Here is a 22,439-nt window from a genome sequence, read left to right on the forward strand (position 1 = left end):
TTATGCAATACTCAGCATCACCTAAAAAAGTAACCCGACTAAAAGAATCTAACGGTCTGCCGGAAATACAGGGGGTAAAGGTATATCTTCCTCTATTAAATGACTACAGGGATTAAAAAATAATCAGCAAAACCTATAAAGTGGGAAATTTCAAAGAACAAATGATCTAATTCTTCAATAAATAAATAACAAGGAAAAGAGGGGAGAATATTATCATCAGATGTAAGGAGATTTTAAAATAGCAATCAAATGCAAAATATGGACGTTGTTTTGGATCCTAATTCAAACAAACCATTAAACAGAAAAATTTTGGGGAAATGTGAATCCTTGCTATCTGATGTTAAGGAATTTTTCAAATATTCCATGAAAAGTAGAACCATGATGCTATAGTTCTGTTTGTTTATTTTAAGCATCCCTAGAAAAATGTATTTGAAAAAAAAGTATGATCTCTGAAATTTGCTTGAAAAATATTTGGTAGTGGCAAGGGTATAGATGAAACAAAATTGACCACATTTAGATCATTATAGAAATTGGAGATGAACACATGGTGGTGCATTACACAATTCTATTGACTTTTATAGGATTGAAAGCTTCTTAATAATGAATAATTTAAAAATAAATACTCCAAAATGGAAAAAAACATTCACCACCATTTTGGAAATACTAGGCTCCCTTAAAAAAAAAAATTAATGAAAATTATCCCATTCTACCAGAAACCAAGTTCAATGCCCACAAAGAGCTAAGTGGAAAGGGAAAGGGAGAAGAGAAGTGGAAAAGGAGAAAGAGGGAAACTGTGACTCATTCTTCCCCTCCCTCAGCCTAGTCAGTGACAAGGCAGTAAGGTGCTGCTACTAGCTGCTTCTTTAAAAGTGTCCTGGCAAGGACAGAGTATTTTACTTTATAAGAAAAGGTTTCCTAGGAAAATCACTCTGCCTCAAGCTGTGAAAACTGTTTGATGTTCTTAGAGCCCCCACGGATCTTGGTTATTTCAAAGAAGGAAATAAAAAGTTACCAAGAGAAAAAAAAATTGTTAGAGGGGGAAGAGACCTCTCTCCCCGACTTCCTCATAATTGAGAAGGAAGAATAAAAACTGAAGGAAAAAATATACTACACTCTGCTGAAATCAACTCACATTTAATAACCTTGATGGTTTTGAATGGTTCTAAATAATTCTCCAAATTTTCAATGGGTACCTCAGATTATTTAACTCTACTGAACAAAACTGTAGACATCCAAGTTGGAAGAAAGAGGCTCTTTCTTGTTTGCCAATTACAGTTAAACATTTAACACCCAAGGGTCAAATGCAAACCAAACTGTCACTGTATACAGACTAGCCTGAAAATAGTTTTCAGAAGAAAAATATGCAGTATAAAAAAGACGGACTACATAGACATCAGATCCACTTAAAAAACACATCTCACATTAAACAGGCAAACAAAAACTTCATGGGCACTAGGCCAACATCTGCTGATTACAAACAGTACTCACTGAAAAAGTGCCAGATCCCTAACAAACTATAACTTTCTTAGTGTCCTATAAAATATATTCAAGATGGAACCTCCATTATTAATACCTTGGAGATATTGTAGGTTCGGTTCCAGATCATTGCAATAAAGTGAGTCACACAAACTTTTTGGTTTCCCAGTACACATAAAAGTTATGTTTACACTGCACTGCAGTGATTAAGTATGCAAAAGTATTATGTCTAAAAACAAAAGCATATACCTTAATTATAAAATACTTTGTTGCTAAAAATGCTAACCATCATCTGACAACACAAGGTTGCCACAAACTTTCAGTTTATTTAAAAAAAAAAAGTGGTATCTGCAAAGTTCAATAAAGCTAAGCAAAATAAAGCAAGGCGCAGTAAGGTAAGGTATGACTGTATTCTAAAAGGCAACAGGTGATGTTTTTCCTCAAATAAGTTAAAAAAAAAAAAAAAAAAGACGACTTGGAGGCTTCCTTTATGACCACCCTATACATGCCCATTAAAAAAACAAATAACCTGAAACTAACATTGTAAATCTACTACACTTCAATAAATAGTAAGAAAAAAAAAGATAACAGAGAGGTAACAACCTACACCTAAGCCTTAATTATTTTTATTAATACTAATAGCAGCTAAGATTACTTTGTGCTAGACACTGTGCCAAGCACCTTACATGCATAATTATCTCCTTTAAGGACTACAATCACCCAGAAATGCAGGTATTGTTATCACTATGTCCAAATAAGGAAACTGAAGCTATAAAAAGTTCATAGCTTGTGTAAGCCCACTATACCTAATAAAAGAGCAGGCTCTGGCTTTACAATGTCAAAAAAAGACATAAAGATATACATACCTAAAGGTACTATCAAATTTCACTCCAAAAGTACTTTAATTTACAGAGTATTCTCTGAAACCTTCCCCCTCTCCCCCCAGAACATGGAGCTCATCTAAGCAAAGCAAAGGATACAGAACACGTGTCAGGTAGTAAATTATCCTTTCCTTCTTCCCTAAGTAGGGCAGCTTAGTCCCTTTCCTAGTATTACGGCTAACTGCTGTTTCCAAAGTGTAAAATCCAACCAAATGGGTAGTTCACTACAATCACATAGTAGCATAGCAAGGTCAAAACAGCAAAGGTTTAGGACTCAGAGACATTAGGGATTTATTCCCAGTTCTGCCCTGTTACTAGTTTTATGTTCTTTACCCTCCAGAAGGGCCTCAGGTTCCCTGTCTGTAAAATGGAGATATCACCTAAGTCCTGTAGAGTAATGCTCTTTAAATGTTGGCTCTCTTCCCTTCTCTTGTAAAATAAAAGCAAGTTCCAAATGCCTAAGACAAAGCCTCCAAAGTGTGATCCAAGGAATATCAATCCTTCAAGGGATCCCATAAGCAGCATTTCCTAAACTTCTTTGGCCAAAGAATATTTATTTCAGCATTATAATGTATTATTATATTATACAGCATTGCTTAGAGTAACTGGTATAGGAAACGCTGACCAAAGGACTTTCATCTTGGTTAAAAAACAAAACAACACTTTGCTTCAGATTCTATGATAGCTCTTTTGGCTCTTCAGCATCCATTTTTATCCAGTCTAGTTCCTGCCTACATTCTGTATTGCTGAGTTGGCACATAAATGCCTTGTAGATATATGAATACTCCATTTATTAACTATTATACATTAAAACCCAGACATCCTCTTTCAAACATGACCTGAAAAATCCAACTGCAGGATAAACAGGGCTTGTTATCACAATATAAACAGAAAACTTTTTTCCACTAGTCTTCCAGTTAGAGTAGACAAGGAAAGAAAAGTTCATGTATCAGTGTACATTTATCAGAACTGTATGAAATAAACCAATTATTACAAACAGAATGTGCACCTGGCCTCACCCGCAGAGAAAAATGCAGTACAGAGGATCAGAGCCAATTATACTGTATCTGAATTTTGTATCATCACAGAATTTTACTGTAATCTGACATTTAAAACACTTGCCAACTAAGAAAAGTTCCTCAGAAGCACAGAAAATTTTCTCCAAGTCATGAAAACTATAAATCAACTTTTTAAATTAATACGTAACTACCCTCAAAACTATAAAAATACTAAAAAGAAAAACATGATTATGAACTGATGTATTAAAATTTGGTCTGTACATTCAAGATTTAATGCTTTAAATTTGATTTATTTTTCAACATTCAACATTTATTAAGCATCAACTAAATAAAGAGGATCTTCATGGATCTTTATGTCCAAGAATAATGCAAAGCAACAACAAAAAATACTGAGACAAGAGACCACAGGAAACAATAAAAATGGAAGCAGGTGGGTGATGTCTAACACCTGCCTTGAGTCAAGCTATGATGTTTTCAACAAGCTCAAAATTGGTGTCTTCACCAATTTTCACCAAGTTCCCAGAGGTAGCAAGGCTCCATTTTTGCACATCATTCACATTCTCTTAAGACAGTAAAGAGTAAGAGCTCTAGATTAAATTACTGGGTTAGAATCCAAGCATCTGCCATCAGTGTTGCTGGTTATAAAACCTCAGCAAAATTTACCCAACCTCTCTGAGCCTCAGTTTCCTAAACGATAATGGGATCTGGCTAATAACTGACTCTGCAATATGGATTCGACTGTATTTATTACCCATATCTTACAGTCACTGTTTCATAGATGGTCTGTATTAACTTTAAAAGCAAGGTATTTGCTCTTAAAATTTTTATTTCAAAAGGATAAAACACTTTACTTGTATATGATTGACAATTTACTTTCTCCTTGGTAAGTAACATTAATAAAAAGCAAAAGTTCCTAAGCCTTACCCTAAGAAAACTTAAATCAACCAATTTCCCAGGATCTTCCTATTCTCTTTCTAAATTATAAAGGTCATAGAGTGTAGCAATTAAAAGAACAGATTCAAAGTATGGCTACAAAATCTGCTGGCTGTGTAAGGAAGGCCATCTAAGCTTCAGTTTCCTCATTTGTAAATTTTATTTGCCTTACCAGACTGTGGTAAAGATTAAATGAGATAGAAATAAATTGCTTAATACAGTGCAATGACATAGTAAATAATGAAATTTTTTTTGTCTTTACCTGAAGGCTGGTGGCCTTAGTTCCACACACCAGGCCTATTCCTACTAGCTGTGAGATCTGAATAAATCAATTAAAATATTTTTAATTTAATTTCTTCATCCATTAAATGGGAGAGAATATTGCATCAAAGTATTATGAAAGTTAAATGAAATGACAGTGGTTGACACACAGTAAATACACAAAGGGTAGCTGAATCTCAATTATCCTAGTTCTAAGATTTAGGCTACCACAATTAGCATCCAGGGAAACTCAACACTCATCATAACTACAAACTTTTCTATAATTAACTTCTTCCCCAACCCTCACTCCTGTGATCAACAGCAGCATTTCTTGCCTCTTCCCTAAACTTTAGAAAGTATATAGGCTTTCCCAGGTACATGTGAAAAACAAAAAGATGACGTTTAATTTGGACATAAAGTAAAGCCAGATTTTTAAACAATATCTTACTCCTAAATTAATACTGATAGCTAACAAGCTGTACAACTTATGTTGATACCATGTAGAAGACATTGTAGTCAGAGTCTTCTGCCACTGGGGATTTTTCTTTCCTAAGGATCCAGGAACTGGTTCATCTGCTCTTACTTTAGAGGTCACGACACACAGACCCTTTGTTTTTTACTAAGTACTCATTCTCCACTATAGCAGAAATATAATAATAGACAGAACACTTCCTCTATCCTTTGAAAGTGCACAGCCATTCTTTAATTTTCTAGAAATTGATAGAACGTAAATATATACTGTACTATTAAGGCTTCAAAAGGCTTTCAATAAAGGTTATCCGTGACGTTCAACTGAATTTAAACAGAATTATGCTTTGTTCTTTAGTAACTGGTTGGATTTCAAGAAGGGCACAAACATTTACTACTTAAGAGAAAGTAAAATAAATCTCTTTTTGTGTAAGAATCATGCCCTAGGCCAGCCAACCATCTCACAATGTACACAATTAATCACAGAAGTAGATACCATGTTCATCAGTAGAAACCAATTATCCTGAAAACATGGTTTCTCAAAACGCAATACAGTCAAATTTTACAGCTATTTAAGAGGTTGGTTTATTTAGCAAGATAATCTATATTGTTTATTAATATTTCTTACTTTCTCTGGGAAAGGTCTTGAATTGATACACAAATATACACTAGTCTATCAGACAAATAAACAGTATCCGAGAGATGTAAAAAGAGGGCCTGTAAAAATTACAGTTTTCATCAATCCCCACAAAAAATTTACATGTCTAAGTACATCCATGGTGAAAGGGCCTATTCATATTTAAATAGTTTACTTTATCTCTTGCAGAATAGCCTACTTGGTGAAAATAAACTGATTTGTCACTTTTCATTATTCTAAATCTGTCTTCTACCCTCATCCACTCCAAATAAACTCCTGGAGGACTTGGGGTATTATAATACCTGGATAGGCTCAATGTTTCAGAGGTACTGTACTTATCAAACAATGCAACCTAGCACCGGAGTTCTTTCTTTCATTCAGCTATCCATCCAAAGAGTTCACAGCCACTCTGTGCTAAGCATATAGGATAACACAAATGTCTGTATCTGAGTCTCTTTCTTTTTCCTACTATTGCTCCTTTGTGTTTAAACAAACACCTAGGTTTAACTTCATAAATTAATTTCTTATATCAAAACTTAAATGTTTCTAGAAACATCAGCAATAGTTTGATGACTTGGAAACTCTAATACCATATTTAACTATCATGTATAGTATAAATGTAACTATCATGACAAATTGCCTTCAACTTAAATATGTACTAAGTGTATAGAAAGCACTGTGATCCACATTGCAGGAAATATAAAGATGAGTAAAATATTGTTTTTGCCATACTGGGATTTATAATCACCTGGGGAGAGACAAAACAAGTTAACCAGAATGCAAGGCAGAATATAAGAAGAGTGATTGTGCTACAGGAGTTACACACAAGTGCCTTTCATACCTTACGGCAAAAGGCATAGCAGACTAAGTAGCTGATGTGGCATGTGAGATTCTGAAACGTGGGTAGGTCTTTGAAAGAGCAAGGGGAGAAAGTATATGACAAAGAATATTTAGACTAATAGGATTCCACTGGGACCAGGTCAACTATGGCAATGACAATATCTAACAAGCATACCAATAAGAATTTCAATATACATTTTAATAGTTATGCTAAAATATGGGGAAAAAATCATTACCTCCTATACCAAGCACCTTTCTGAAGAACATAAATCTCTCAACCTCCTTTAATGTGGTATAAAATTTCAAAATAAACTGAAGATACGACTAAAAACAAAACAAAGCAATGAGACAAATCAATGAAGTGTTTTTAATCTACATTCCCCTTATCTATTCCTTTAGAATAAATAGACCACATATATGATTAGACAGACTGACAACAGTATCACACAATAACATAATTCCTGGAAAATTCTAAATCTGCACTGTTCAATACAGTAACAACTAGCAACATGTGGCTATTGAGCACTTAAAATGTGGCTACTCCAAATTAGGACGTGCTGTAAGAATAAAATACCCACTAGGTTGTGAAGATTTAGTACCCCCTCCCACAAAATGCAAAATTTATTATTAGTAAATTTTACACTGATTATGTGTTGAAATAATATTTTGGACACACTGGTTTAAATAAAATACATTCAAAAAATTAACTTCACCTGTCTTTTTACTCTTTTTAATGTGGCTTCTAGAAAATTTGAAATTACATATGTGATTCACACTTGTGGCTTGTATATTTCTATTGAATAGTTCTGCTTAAACAACTGCTTAATATTTATATTGTTCAGATTTCTGTACTTGCTTCATGTTGTTGCTTCATGTTGGCCTGGTAATCACTTGATCATATGACACAAAGTAACCTCCCAAAACATCTATGCCTCAGTGACAAATTAATGAAAGGTGAGACAACTGTCAAAAAAGCCTGTCAGCTTCTTAACTACTCTTTTGGACCAAAAGTGGGAGAAAAAAACAAATAAAAACTTTTCCAGGTACATTTACCAAACAGTTAATACTCCAGGCTGATGTCATGAGATTAAGTTAGAAAAGAACTACACGGTGATGCAGACATGGGATCCGGGAAATAGGAGAGTGGACTCTGAAGAGCAATGAAATAAGCCAGAGGATGACAGATGTACCTTGGGGGCATGGAGAACAACCAGGCCAGATCCCAGCAGTAGGACAGGACTCTAGGAAAAGGACACTCCAGGAAAAGAACAGAGGGTAGGGCAAAATCTACATAACGCCCAATAAAATTGAGGCAAAAAAAAATTAAGATTGTAATCATTGCAAATTGCAAGAAAAAAATGGCAACAAAAAAGTGTAAAAAAAATGTAAAAGCAAAGGATATGTGAGTTTCTTTAAATTATTAAACAGAGTTACCATACAACCTAGCAATTCCACACCTATGTACCCAAAAGATCTGAAAATATATGTCCACACAAAAACTTGTTCAAAAATGTTCATAGCAGTATTATTCCTAATAGCCAAAAAGTAGATAACTATCCAAATGTCCATCAACTGATGAACAGATAAGCAAACAGTGGCATTTCCACACAATGGAATATTACTCAGCAATAAAAAGTAATGAAGTACTGACAAATGCTGCAACATGGACAAACCCTAGAAGACATTACATGAAGTAAAAGAAGTCAGTCACAAAAAGCCATATATTGTATGAATCCATTTATATAAAATGTCAAAAATAGGCAAATCCACACAGATTAGTGGTTGCCTAGAGCTAGAAAAAGGGAAGTATTAGGAATGACTACTAATGAATACATGATTTCTTTTTTGGGTGATAAAAATATTCTAAAATTAGACTACAGTGATGGTTATAGACTCCATGAATACTGAAAACCACTGAGCTATATATCTTAAATTAATGAGTTTTATGGTATGTGAATTAGATCTCAAAAAAACAGTTTTTTTTTAAAGGAAAGGTAACCATTGTACACTACTCAATTCTGCACAGAATATTGCTTAATGTTTAGATACTGAGTATTAATCATCTGAATAATAATTTAAGTAAATAAAATTAAAACTGGTGGTATAATTATATCAGTAAAATAGTAAAAGGGAAATGGGGATGACAATAAATAATATCTACCATAATGAGATGACAATAAATAATATCTAAAAATAATTTTAAGAAATAGACAAATAGCATACTAATTAAAATTATGACAAAACTCCTAGAGGAAATAGCTGTCATAGTTTAGGTTGCCTCTAAGAAACATGAGGCACAGAAGTTTAGCTTCCATAACAAGACTAAGTCATATGACTAGAATACATTATTAAATAAAAAAAAAATTTTTTAATTTTTTAATATTAAGGAATGCTTGGTTTAGGAGCAGAATGAAACCGTGCGCTCTTAAAGAGGTAAAAGGCACAGGCTTCACTGACATTGACGCACTCTGCGCCTCTGATCTCTCAAGAGAACAGGTTTTCTCATCTAAGATGTTTGAAAAATGGAAAGTTAAGTGAGAATATCAATAACCTTTTGTCTTTTTCTTTTACCATGAAATATTTCCAGCAAGGACACAAACAATATCTGCTGGACACTATAGATCGTTTCTCAATATACAAACAGTGGTGAATATTTTCAGTGTCCTGCTTAAGTGTTCATCAGTTATGACTATTACCATTTTACCTCTAATAGCCAAACAGAAGCACTCTCTCATTTTTGTACTTACTCCCCATCATATTCAAAAAAACAAGTTTAGTAATCTACTAGAATGAAAAACAATAGTAATTTTCTAGAATAATTGATAGAAACATTGTTTTAATTCTAACACTCTTATGCTAAAGCCAGTGTTAATTTAGTTCTGTATATACAAAATATGATTCCAGAGCAGAAATACCCTGTAAAGATTCAGAATGTCTATGGATGATACTTAAGAAACTGGAATGCTGGCTGTCACCAGCAAAGGCAACTGGTAATTACAGAGCAGAAACAGGAAGGAGACATCATGAGTACTTTTTAAATTCTGTATCATGCAAGTAAATTCCAGTTTTTTAAAGCATAATATGTAAATAAGACAGTATGGAACTATTATACAGCATCCAATTAATAATACTATTGTGGTAGTTACTATATATCATACAAATATAATATACATATAGCTATATATTATTATTGAAGCCCTACCAACTCAAAGCTTTCCCTTCTCTTCAGAGCTGGAGTAGCAATTTGACTTAGCTCAGTAACTTCAACACAAATTTTGAAGAAAATGGTTGATCAATTAAAAAGAATTAACCAATTTTATGAAATAAGGGGAAATAGAGGGAGTCACATTTTTAAAAGATAGATTAGCCTATATTGGAAAGAAATCTGAAATACCTTTTCACTTGTATTAGCCAACTAAGCCCCTAAGAATTTCTTAGACCTCCAAAAGAGAAAAAAGTACTTTGCTTTGATTGGCCTTTTTCCTCATATCAACAATTAAGGTACCTACCTTTTCAATTCTCATTACAGAGGCTATAAGTGTATTTGGTGAAGTTACTCTCTTACAGCTAATTTAATTCATAAGAAAGCTTAAATGACTCCATGCAGTGCCTTCTAAGCATTCTACAAATAGAAGGTATAGGCATGTTAAAATCCAAAAAGCAACTCTATATATATCACAGAAGAAAAAATAAGGCAACAAATCTTAAATCACGTAAAATGCTGTTGCTGAGTAACAAACAGAGATGAACAATGAAAGAAAGAGCTAGAAATTATTCCCTGGGCTAGAATACTACACTTTAGTATCTTTATCCACATCACTGAGAACCAACAAGAGTTGGTCAACCAGACAGAGATGACCCAGTTTTCTTCCTCATCACTTCAGTGACAAAGAAATTAGACTGTTTGATGCAGTGAGAAGTTATTACAGAAACTCAGCTATCCAGAAAAGATTTTCCTGCCTTCTGTCCCTTCAAAAGAGAGTGAAGTTAGTATAATTGAACTTTCTCCAGATCAACATTTTGAACAATTATCAGAGTGATTTCCCGTGGAGCTGTGTGAGCCTATACTAAATAATCCCAATATGCCTGTTTTCCTGAATTGTCTGTCTACTCTTTTTAGAAGCTGTAATGCTTAATATCAGTGTACATTCATTCTTTCTAATCTTCAGGGTGTTTTTAAAGGCAATTGAATGATTTAGAACTATGTGTTAAAAAATAAAGAACTCTTTAACTAAAAGCCAAAAAGTAACCTATGAGGTAAGTGTATGTACCATTTGTCTGGGGATTTCAGCTACTCAGGAGCTTTTTGGTCTAATTCTTGATTATCAAATACCAATTAATTCCAAAAAGGTGATGTTCCCAATGCACACTGATTCTTTAAAAAAGCAAAACAAAAAAACAGAAGGCTCACAGCTCCTGACATAACAGGTGTCCAATAGATACTTGATTGTGTACATAATTTTTTTAAAAACTTTCATTAAGTTTGCTGTCAAATATTAAAACAAAGAGCAGAACACTTAGAACACTTCACAACCTACAGGAAGAGATGGAGAGGAATAATAATCCTTAATAATGGCTAATTTGGAGAATCACATTCTAATATTACCTAGAAATATAAATATACCAGATTTACTTACAAACAAGCAGTACTTTTCAAAAAAAAAAAAAAAAAAACCACTGCTCCAACTGAACATTTAACCAAAAAATACCATATATTACTTATTTTTCTTTTAGTGATGGCATAAGCTGTAATAATTTTGTTTTCAATGTTAGTCTTAAGACGTTTTCCCTGAAATCTTAGAAGAATTGAGGATTTTTTTCCAATACACCTATATTTGCTAACACTCATGCCTGAAACTAATTTCAAAAGCAGAACTAATCATGAAAGTCTTACACAGTTCACTGCTAAATTATCAATGAAAGACTATCCTAAAAACAAAAGGCATTTTAGCTTATCTCTGGAATCCAAGTGTTAAGTTAACAGCAATCCATTCTCTATAACATATATAATAAAGAGCAAGAGCTCTAGAATCAGAATGCCTGGGTTTAAATTCTAGGAGAGCAACTTTCTATCAAGGTAATATTGGACAAGTTGCTTCACCTCTCTAAATCTCATTTACCTTTCTATAAAGTGGGGATAATAGTATTAGCTACTTTGTAAAGTTGTACTGATTAAAATGAGCTATTGCATGTAAAGAATTTGGCAGAGTGATTATTAGCACACAGTAAACATTCAATAGGCATATCACAAGTCAATCACATTATTCATAGCCACTTTCTATTAAAGCAACTTATTTATTAGCCTCCTAAGCCAAGGAATTCAACATAATACAATTAATGGTAATGAAAAAATGGAGTATTAATGTTACTGCTATGCACCAATGTTACTAATATTTTTGCCTTCCTACCCACCATTTCTCTGGCCTATATATTCTTTCAAATTATACCACCAACTAAAATACAAGTTGCTAGAAAAATAATGCCTCCGTCAGAAATGTTTACTTTTTATTACTAAATTGATTTAAAAGGACAATCAAGAAATTAACAACACCAAATTATGCTAATAAGGGAACATGATAAGGGTTCATATTTATGCCACTGTTTGGCCATGGTACCCTGGAGACCAAAGGGAAACGTTGGTTTGGCAGAATTTGTTTCAAAAAAACCAAAACATCATAGTCTAAATCTCATCAAACTAAAACGCTTCTAAGTAAACTACTCAATACAAAAATATAAGATTCAACCATTTACAGAATTTTAACTTGCATATCATTTGAAAATAGTCCTTTCTCCCCAAAACATAAGCAAAAGTAGGAAAGGAGACTGTAAACTAAGAATCCAAATCTACAAAGTTGTGTCTTTATATCTTGTACCAGACAAGTACATTACAGACTTGGGTATAAACTGAAATAATTTACTGAATGTCTATTATGTGCTGAATATTAACGCATTAAAGAAAAAAAACTGGACTAAAAACTCAATAATAAATAGAATAGAATAAGTTCCCTTTATTTTATCAATTTAATCGTAGGAAGCTTTGGGGAAAACAGATTGCTCTTTTAACTCTACTGTCAGTTTTTCCTCGCTGTTCTTTTCATACAGGTCTTTCCATAAATACACATTTCTACATCACGCTCAACCAATTTCAAAGACAATTTATATAACCAAGGAAGATTTGTACAACCCAAGAGAGAAGCAAAGATTGCAATCTCTACTTTAAAACCAATGAACCATGAAAATACTCCTATTCTTGAAATCATGCAAGATTCCCTCTCCACAAACCACCCCCCCAAAATAAGCTAGAAAATGACGTTAAACATTCCAACAAATTCATTTACTCCTGGTGATTATGGTCTCAATAGAACAATATCTGGGAGGGAAATCAGGTTGGTCCTGTTAGTATCAGCATATAGTCCCATCACACCCATGTGCTCTGCCCCTTCAATTCTCCATTGCAGGGTGGAGCATCATAAGAGACACCACATTTCCACAGCCTGCCTAATACCATCCCTGTCCCAAATTCCCATGAGTCTTATTAAAAAGTATGGAACTGTGGCATCAGGGTTGGCACACAGCACATGTATGTTTCATAGCCTTCTCTAATCATAAATCACACACAAAAAAAGAGTTCGTCTGGTCTCAGAATCTTCTGCTTACACTTTCCCAGCCTTGCTGTTTCTCCAAAACACTATCTCACACCTGCAACCCAAGTACAAAACAAGGGGCAGATAGCACAGGGTACAAGTATGTACTGCTTTGCAATAGAACTATCCCAGTGAAATGAGAAGATGTCACCCTCATTTTCTAAATGCAATTCCCTATCAGTCAAAACTGATTTGTTAATCTCCTGGGTTCCCTTCAAGTTTTTTCCTAGAACTTTTGCCTTACAGTCATTTCACAATTAGCATTCTAGAGGCACTGCAACAAGAAAGTATGCAATTCTTACTTGAAGGTCTTAGTGTTTAAACAACTATGGAAAGGTCTATTGGGAAAGGAATGAAAATTTAATGAAAGGTTCCGGTTTTCAGTTTCACACATGAGCTCTCTTCTACATTAACATGGATAATCTAGAAATCGGCTAAATTCTAATAACCTAATTTTTAACATGTCAAAAGCGATTGAGCTCCCTTGGGAATAGAACGCTAAGTTAGCACCTGCTCTTTGGTTTCAATCACCATATAACTAAATACTGTACAGTAATATGCTGGTATTAATTATTCTCTCTTCACTAAAAAAAAAATTTGATCTAGAAAAGTTTTATATGAAGGAATAATTTAAGTGATTTAACTTAGTTAGGTAACTAGCTAAATTTTCACTAATAGCTTACCAAAATAATTTATCACTAATATTGTAACCAAAATCACCACATATCTATTTTGAGTAAACTACATATGATGCTACAGAAAGAACCATATGACTATTAAAATTTATTTAATTAACACTTAAATCTGGATATGGACAAAAAAGAAATGGTTTCACCATATTAAGTTAAAAAAATTCAAATATACTGATTTAAACTTGGCATAAATGCTTAACAAAAAAGGCAAGAAATGCTTGTTATAAAATAAACTTTTAATTTCTGCTAGTCTTCATATTACCATCATTTTAAAAGCAAGGTTTACCTAAGAATAGCCATTACTTATTTTAAAAAAAAAAGTTTTAAGCATGTAACAAACAATAAAGGCTGTATAAAATATCTAAAAATTTTATGTCACAGTTTAGTCTAAAAAATATTTTCATATTTTCAAATAAATTACCATGGGGCTATTACAACTAGGTTTTAAGTGTGAGGCCTTCGAATCTACATAAAAAATTATTTTCTTTTTTAGGACTTCAAATGGAAAGCATATAAATAAAAACCCTTAGCTTACTACTCCTGAAAATAAACCCACCATTTTTAGGTGTAGAAAAATTAGAAACAGTGCAATTAATAGACTAGAAAGTTAAATATCATTGCCAGTAACCAACCGCTGTCTACTGAATTTCAAGGAAACCTATGGTATATTAAATTTTCAAAAAGTGAACTCATCTACCTTCTCATCTCAGTATTTTCTCAACTTTCCCATTACAATCAACAATATAACTTGGCGGTCAAGTCTTCCAGACCAATAACATCAGAATTTATTTTTAACTCCTGACTCCTTCCCAAATATTCCCCTTCGATCCAATCCAAAGTCCTGCCAGTTCTTCATTCACACTGTCTCTCAAATGTATTCTTTTCATCCCATTTTCACATTTTACTTTATATTCTCTAATTATTTACAACATACCCTGCTACTCCTTAAAAGGGCTCCAATGTTTCTACTCTAATCCATCAACTTGGCTGCCCAAATCACCTTCAAGTACCTTATTCAGTAACCTTTAGTAAATTCCAATTTCTCCTGAATCTCAACCAAACTCTTACAAGGCCCCCTCTGCCCTCTATTAGTTAACGTTAACACATTTCTCAAACCGCATCTCTTATTTTTCTACTTAGGCCCCTTTAACTCAGATTTACCAACCTGCTTTATAAGCACAAAATTCATTGATCTGTCATACAAAAATCACCATGTCTGTGCCTCTGTCCATTCCTTCCATCTAGAATCCTTTATGCTTCTCTATCAACTCAAGTTACTGCCTCCTTTAACGCCTGTCTTAAAACACCCCTCTATAGGAAGTCTTCCCTCTCCAACCAATCTACCTCACCCCTTTTTGTCCCTCTAAACACAGCATTTTATTTGTATTTATAATCTTGCAGTCATCAGGCTATTGTTTTCACATTCTGTCCTATAACCTGCCTCCACAACTAAGTGATAAGCTTTTCAGGCCAAGGGCTATAATTTCTTATGTATCTCTCTTTTCAACAGGGGTCCCTTAGAAAACTAGTGCTCTAACAAATGCTAATTATTTCCCTTTCTTTTTATTTCCCCCACCATGGGTTTACTATTCATTTAGTTTTTTATTGAAGCTTATTTTTTGATGAATTAACAATTTTTAACATTTTCCCTCAGTTTTAATTTCTATAGTAAATATCAAAAGAGACCACATCATTTCTTCTAAAATGTCCTTAAAGTCAATGTTGTCAAAAACACATTAGCACTGAACTCCAACTTTTTAAATGTTAAGTCAACCTATATGGTAACAAAAAATTCAACATTTTAACCTACACACTTTACAAGTTACTCCATCCTCAGTCAACATTCACACAATTGAGAATTAAGGGGTCATTTTCAAAGAGAATCCTGGAAACGAAAGGCCCCAAATTTATTATAAGCTGTTCTATTTTGCTCTCTGAAACAGATATAATAAATTAATTACCTAAAATTGATTTCGAGTGGTTTTTAAACCAAGATGAAAAACATACAAACACTCCAGTACCACAAGAGCCTCTTAAGCAGCTATTAAAAGATTTGCTTCATCATAGCTGAAAATTACCCCAGAATTTTTAACTATTCCTCTCAAATGACCCCATGAAGTGCTTAGAAAGCTTGACCATTCCCTGAAAGATGCATCATCAGCTTCCCTCTTCACATACCCTGCATTCTGTACTAGCTAGTCACCAAAAAAATATTTAACTCTCAAAAATAATCTCCCATTCAGCTATTACCTCAGACTACCCCGTTTCAGGCAAGTTTCAAAAGCCAGTATGAATTGAAATCCTGAGTTCAATTAATAGTGATCATTTTATGTTGCTTAAGGATGTGATCAATTTCACATAACTGCATATACTGTTTTTTAATCTCAGTTCTTCAATTCTCTCCTCCTTCTAAGCAACAAAATAGCTTTTCTTTACCCTCATGATTCTCCTTTCTCAAGGAATAAGGAAACAAAATAGATATTTGTCAAATTCTGTATGTTTAAATAAACTGTCATTAAATATCACATAAACATTCATAAATATACACTGGAATGTTGAATACTTAATATATGAAACACTCAAGAACATAGATTTTTCTGCACAAATCTGGGAAGAGGGGACAGCCTAGCAACAACCCTGAACAGAGCCCAAATATCCGTATGATATTCAGGACCACGGCCTTCTGCAAAACCTATGATAGAAAAGTCTAAATCCTTATTATTCTAACTAACTCCATAGTCTTATCTAAATTCCACAAGAAACCAATTCAAGAGTATTTTAAACAGTTCCAAGAAGGGATTCCCGAACTCCAGATCATTTAACAAGCACTGAATGCAATGGCACCCCAAAATTGAACTTAAATGATGAATCAATGACAATTAACATTCAACTTACTATTTGGCAACATGACAATACAAACCTCAATCAAAACTTGGACCTACTTCCAAATTACCTTTCGATTAAACATTAACTCTATAGTGGTAGACTGGTAATGTCACATCAGGAAGGTTAAGAGATAACATATTAAACCACTTATTCAATTTAAAACAATGTCTGTTGAGATACTACTGCTACTGAGTATCTATCAGCCCCACCAGTCCCTTCTAAAGGGAGGAATCAATGCTGGCCTCCAAACCTGAGTTTGGTACTGAGTAAGTTCATGTCTGGAATAAGAATAAATATTCTGTATAGTCATATAAGCAAGAAAGAAATGTTAGGAGACAGTAACATTTAGTTCCCCTATTAACTATACAAAACTATAATAACCCCTGAGACCTGAGCTAACTAAACTATCCCTCATTCCAATAGCCACACACTCTGCAAAAGCACATCATGGTTATAAACCTTGTCCTCTTTATTCAAAAGGATGAGCAAGTAAACACTTCCATCACTATTTTAACATGGACATTCTCAACCACTTGATAAGGATGACTATCAACAGCAAGAAAACTGTAAGAAATGTTTCAAAACAAACCGTCCAAATAAAAATCATTTTCTCAATTCAAGGTTAATGAGACCGGGGGAGGGGGTATGGGAGGAGAAAAGAGGAAGCTGCCTCATCCTTGACTGAAGACAGGTTTTTGCCCTTTTCCATTATCTCTGATTGTTTTATCAGGAGGTCTAATATTTTAAGATCATGGTATTACAAAGTCTCTTATTTTCAGGGTGAGGAGGAGAAAGGGTGTAAAATAAAATCAATACTCACTGCTAACTTTCATGCTGCCAAAAGCTGAAGGCTGCTGCACTGGCTTGCAGCTCTCCGCAAAGGAGGTGGTTCTGGGCCGCCCTGACATGATCACTCTCTTCCCGAATCACCTTCTTTTCCTTCCTCCCTCCTTTTCTTCCTTTTGTTTTATGTTGGGGTGTTAGGTTAGTGATAAACGCAGCATTAAGTTCTTCCACAGGAAAAAGAAAAAGATTTCGTCCTCTTGGCTTTTCAGTCCTTTTGTATAGCTATAAAAAAAGGCGAGCGATGTATTTCTCCTTGAAGACAGATCAGTACGGATATTTAACATATAGATGATTGGGGGCTGGGAAAAAATACAATTCTTTCCTCTCCCTTTCCTTGGAGGGGAGAAATGGGTGGGGAGGTCCTAAAAAATATATATCACGTGAAACGGGGGCAAATACTTGATTGAAAATAAGTACTTTGAATATTATATTTTCCCCGGGGATTTTTTTTCCGAGTCAATGAAGAAGGGAAGCGGCGGAAGGATCACGAGTCTCACGCTTGAAAAGAAGGGGGGATGGGAAGGAGGGAGGGAGAAGGAGGGGTGGCTCGGAGATGCGACGAGAAACGCTGCGGCTCCGGCAGCGGCGGGATCCGGCGGGCTGACGGTGAGGGCCCGGCGAGCTGGAAGGCGGCGGAGTCGCGAGTCAGTCAGAGGCGGGCGGTGGCGGCGGCTCCTTTCCTCATTGCGCCAGGAGCAGCTGCAGGCGGCGGCTGGATCCAGCGGCCATGGCGGCGTCGGTGGCGGAGGCAGCTCCCTTCAGACCCCAGGCAGCGGCTCCTCGACTGCTCCCCATACGCCGGGGACATGGGAACCCGGCAACCGCTTCCGTCCCTCGGGGCCCCCTCCCCCGTCCACGGCACCAGCGCGGCCGCCCTCCCGCCCCTCGCCTCTGCTCGGTCCCGCTCAGGAAGTGTCCGCGCTTTGCCCCTAGCCCGGAGCCCTGTCAGTAGCTGCGGGGCCGGCTCCTCCTCGCTTCCTTCCTTCCTTCCTTTGTCACTCGGCCCGGGCGGCGGCGGCGGCGGCGGCGGCGGCAGCACCAGCACAAACCCGCATTCGCCCGGGTCGGGGGCTGCTCTGTGTAAGGAGCGCCGTCTGCGCAGCCGCCTAGCTCTTCCCCACTCCCCCTCCCCCCTCCTACTCGTCCTCCGCCTCCTTCCTCCCCCACCCAGCCTTACACCGCCCAGCGCCCCGCCGCCCGCGTAACAGGCGTCTGGGAATCGCCGGCCGAGTGGAGCGCCCGCCCCCTTCGGCAGGGGAGCCGAAGCCCGAGCGGAGCCAATCACGGACGTCGTTTGTTTGCGGCTCTTCCCGGAAAAAACCGATCCACGTGAGGAGCCAATTAGAAAATGTCGCTGGAAATTCACGCCCAAGGGCGGAAAATGCCGAAGATAGCCGATAGAGAAGAAGGTGGGTTCGCCTTGTTCTGTGGCTGGCTGGAGGAGAAATTCGACAATGGCAACAGCGGCCAATCAGAACCGCCGGCCCTCACGATAAAGCTTGAAGAGTTAAGGGCAGTGAAGCCCGGAGTCGCTGGTTAAAGCGCACTGCTGGGCACCGCGGCCGCGTTGTAATTGGCCGAAACTCCGCTGGGAGTGCACCTCCCTCGGTGATTGGTGAAGGGATGGGGCTTCCGAGGACAGCCTGGCCAGTCAGAACGTCTCCTCCCTCGCCGAGGTGGGGAGAAGTGGAAAGCGAAGGGACGGTATCTATAAAACGCCTTCTCATTGGCCTGAAGCTTTGGAGTTGGAGTGCGGGCGAAAGTGAAAAGGAGGGAGGCCGAAACCCGTAATGGTAGCCAATCGGCACTCACTGCCGTCCAATCGCAAGACCTAGCTGCAGTGTGATTGGCCTTCGGCCTCCGGCGGCGGTCCCAGCAGCGGGGACAAGCGCGACTTGGGTCGTGGCGGACAGTCTGACGGGCTCGCCTGCGGCTACTCGCAGCCAGTGTGGAAACCGCAGCCCGAGAGCGCGAGCCACTGCGAAACTGCTGCGGTCGCAGGGGCGAGGCTCGGAGAGCTCCAGCGAGCTGAGGGTTTAGGGGCTATCCCCACCCACTAGAGACTCTCGGCGGGGAGGGGCTCGTTCTGCGCGCCCCAGGCTCCCCTTCGCCCGGGGGTACACGTCCCGAGTACCGGCGTCTTTCCAGAAAGGGCCAGACGGGTGCAGGGCGCTTCCCGGGCTGCGTGCAAGTTCTCGGACGCTAAACTGAGAACAAAGCTTTTAGAGAGGCAATGTCTCTGGGCGGCCGCGCCCCGCCCAGTCGCCGAGGCCACTGATAAGAGTGGGGCCGACTGCGCCTGGTGCGCGCGGCCAGGCCCGGCCTTCTAGAAACGCCCCTGAGAAATGAGCTCATGTTGGATGCGCGCGCTCCTCGGGCGAGACTGCCCACCGCAAAACGATCCCAGAAAGCAGGTGAGGGGAAGTGCCGTCAGGCCGGATATCCCGAAGCCTCCAAGGAAACGGGAATAGCCCTTAGTAGTTTTTGGTCCTTCGGAACTAGGGCGAGCTATAAAAGTAGTATTTAAGTAGGTTTCACACATACGCCAGTGTTCATTGTTCTACAGAGAACCGATTCCTGTGGTTTGCCTTAAGGACAGTGAGGTATGGCTACGTCAGGATAGCGGAAAAAGTAGAGTGGACAGTTAACATCCTGACTGTAATCCCGTGGTGTCTAATATCCACCTGCAGAGTCACCCCTTTCTGTTAAGATACGATCTCTAGAGAGCACATATAGAAATACCCATTCTTAATCAGATTAATTAGCTATTGCTTTGAGAAACTCATGAGGGAGTTGGGACAGAACGAAGTAAGCTTTTATGGGAGACAGGAAAGGTCTAGATAGCGTTTGCAAACTCAAATGTCTACAGGGGCCAGAAAATTAAAGCAAATGAATGAAACTGGACTGGTACAAGACAACAGGGAATGATAAGGAACGTGGCAAATTGGAGTGTCCGTGCTGTAACTGAAGGGAGCAGCTGTTCAGCTCTAGCAGATTGCTGCCCTGAGGAATGTGGATCCAGTGTTCTAAGATTCTGTTTTTTCGCCCCCCAAAAGAAACCCTAAAGCAGGATTTTTGCATGAAATCTCTCGATTTTTAAATGTTGGCAGTATTTCCAAGCTCTGCAAGCCAAGCTAAAAACTTCCCAGGGTAGATGTGGCCAACATGCATTCAATCCGTAATCTAAAACCTGGGCATAGATTTTATAGCCCAAGAGCGGTAGAAGCTCTTTTTCTTTGCAGGGAAGAGTGAACATGAGTTCTCTGGATGTCATGGAGGAAAGTAAAGAATGTTAAAAGCAAACTCTACGTGGCAGCTTTGTCAGATGATTGTTACCTCTCCATGCAAACTATTAGGAAAGACTTGCCACTGGTCCCTAAAATGCTGTGAGACAAAGCTTGAAATCCTACCTTTCTCTTTACTTCCCATCCCTACTCCCAATTATACCAGCAGGAAAGTGAATAGCAAATGTTTAGGTTATACAGATTAGAAACATGCATATTTTGTGTATAATAAAGTACAAGAATAGTCTACCTTAAGACTATGATTAGTAGCTTTACTGTTGCTGCCTTCAAATGTTTTGAACTGATGCTGTTTAATATAAAATATCTGATCAAGGTGGGGAGGAAATTTTATAGGAAAAAAAGTAGTTTAGTCTAGAAATAGGACTTAAGAAGGGAGAAATTTAAGAGAAAATACAGAACGACTGAAATTAACATTTATTGTTTCTCCAACCTTTTAAACTCTTGCTTTACCTTCCCGCCTGCTTTAAACCACTTATCAGTTTATAGTAATTTTAACAGTTAATGTTTACTGAGTGTTTATAATGTGCAGGACACTATTCTTAAGTGCTTCACACACCCTATCTCAAATTATAATCCTATGATGTAAGTACTGTTATCACCTCTGTTTTAAAGATGAGAAAACTGAGGGCCAGAAAGATGTACTAACTTACCTGAGGTCCACAGAGCTAAAGTAAACAGAACCAGGATTCAGATCCCCTGTACTTCTCTCTCAAGCACAGTCCCTGCCTCTCCTGGTATATTTTCCTTTATCAAAAAGTCTAAGCCTTATGTTTTCAACTCTGTGTGCCTAGTTGTGATTATATCCTCTAGTTTGGTTTTTACCGGCTTGGTTTCCTTTAGGTCTCATCACGTGGTCCCTTGTAGAGATCAGTGATTCTGAGCCACAATAATAATAAACCAGAGGATTAGAAAAAGATAAATATCCAAGAAAGCTGAGTGATACAGTACAGGTAAGTAGTGTGGTAGGGGAAAAAAAAAGAGGTTGGTAAGGGTGTCCACAAGGTAATAGTTACAAATTAAAATGAACAATGAACTGGCTTCTGTATATTTGCATAGTACTTCGCACTTAGGAAGTACTATTATGGAACCATTATTGTTTTTACAAATGAGGAAACTGCACACTAGAGTAAGTGACTTGCTCAGAATCACTTAGCTGCATTTTTAATTGAAACTAGAAGAAAATATATGCAGGTTTAATAATGAAGATAGCAAATGGAATATGAGATGCAGTTTATTTAGATGAACCCAGAATCACTCAGTCCAAACAGAACTCCACAAGCAAGCTCTTTCTAGGATCTCATTTACTTAGCCAATATGTATTAAACACCTAAATGTTGGGTGCTAGTCTTCCAAATTTAATAAGATAATGTGTCTGCTCCAGATACTTGCAGGAAGATACTATGAGAGAACCCTAGGAAAGCCCTCCACTATCAAGGTCAATGTAAAGATTAAGAGAAAGGGAAAATAAATTTGCATTTATTGAATGCTTGTTCAATTCTTCCCTAAACCCAAAGAGATAGGTACTGTTAACCTCCCCCACCCCCTTTTTTT

General features: G+C 37.2%; 1 protein-coding gene across 3 annotated transcripts in view; it reads right to left on the minus strand.

The window, feature by feature from the left end:
- GSK3B (glycogen synthase kinase 3 beta) overlaps nt 1–18,662 on the minus strand; it is a 167,619-nt gene extending 148,957 nt beyond the window's left edge. The window contains exon 1 of one of the 3 annotated variants that reach the window (XM_045507257.2): nt 17,558–18,662. In XM_045507257.2, the coding sequence (XP_045363213.1) occupies nt 17,558–17,645 (88 nt within the window). In that variant the 5' untranslated portion in view covers nt 17,646–18,662. The remainder of the gene's footprint in view (nt 1–17,557) is intronic. The other 2 variants (XM_010970860.3, XM_010970861.3) reach the window with 2 other exon arrangements.
- Between the last annotated feature and the right edge of the window lie 3,777 nt (nt 18,663–22,439).

Source organism: Camelus bactrianus, chromosome 1 (assembly GCF_048773025.1).
Source record: "Camelus bactrianus isolate YW-2024 breed Bactrian camel chromosome 1, ASM4877302v1, whole genome shotgun sequence".
Taxonomy (NCBI): Eukaryota; Metazoa; Chordata; class Mammalia; order Artiodactyla; family Camelidae; genus Camelus; species Camelus bactrianus.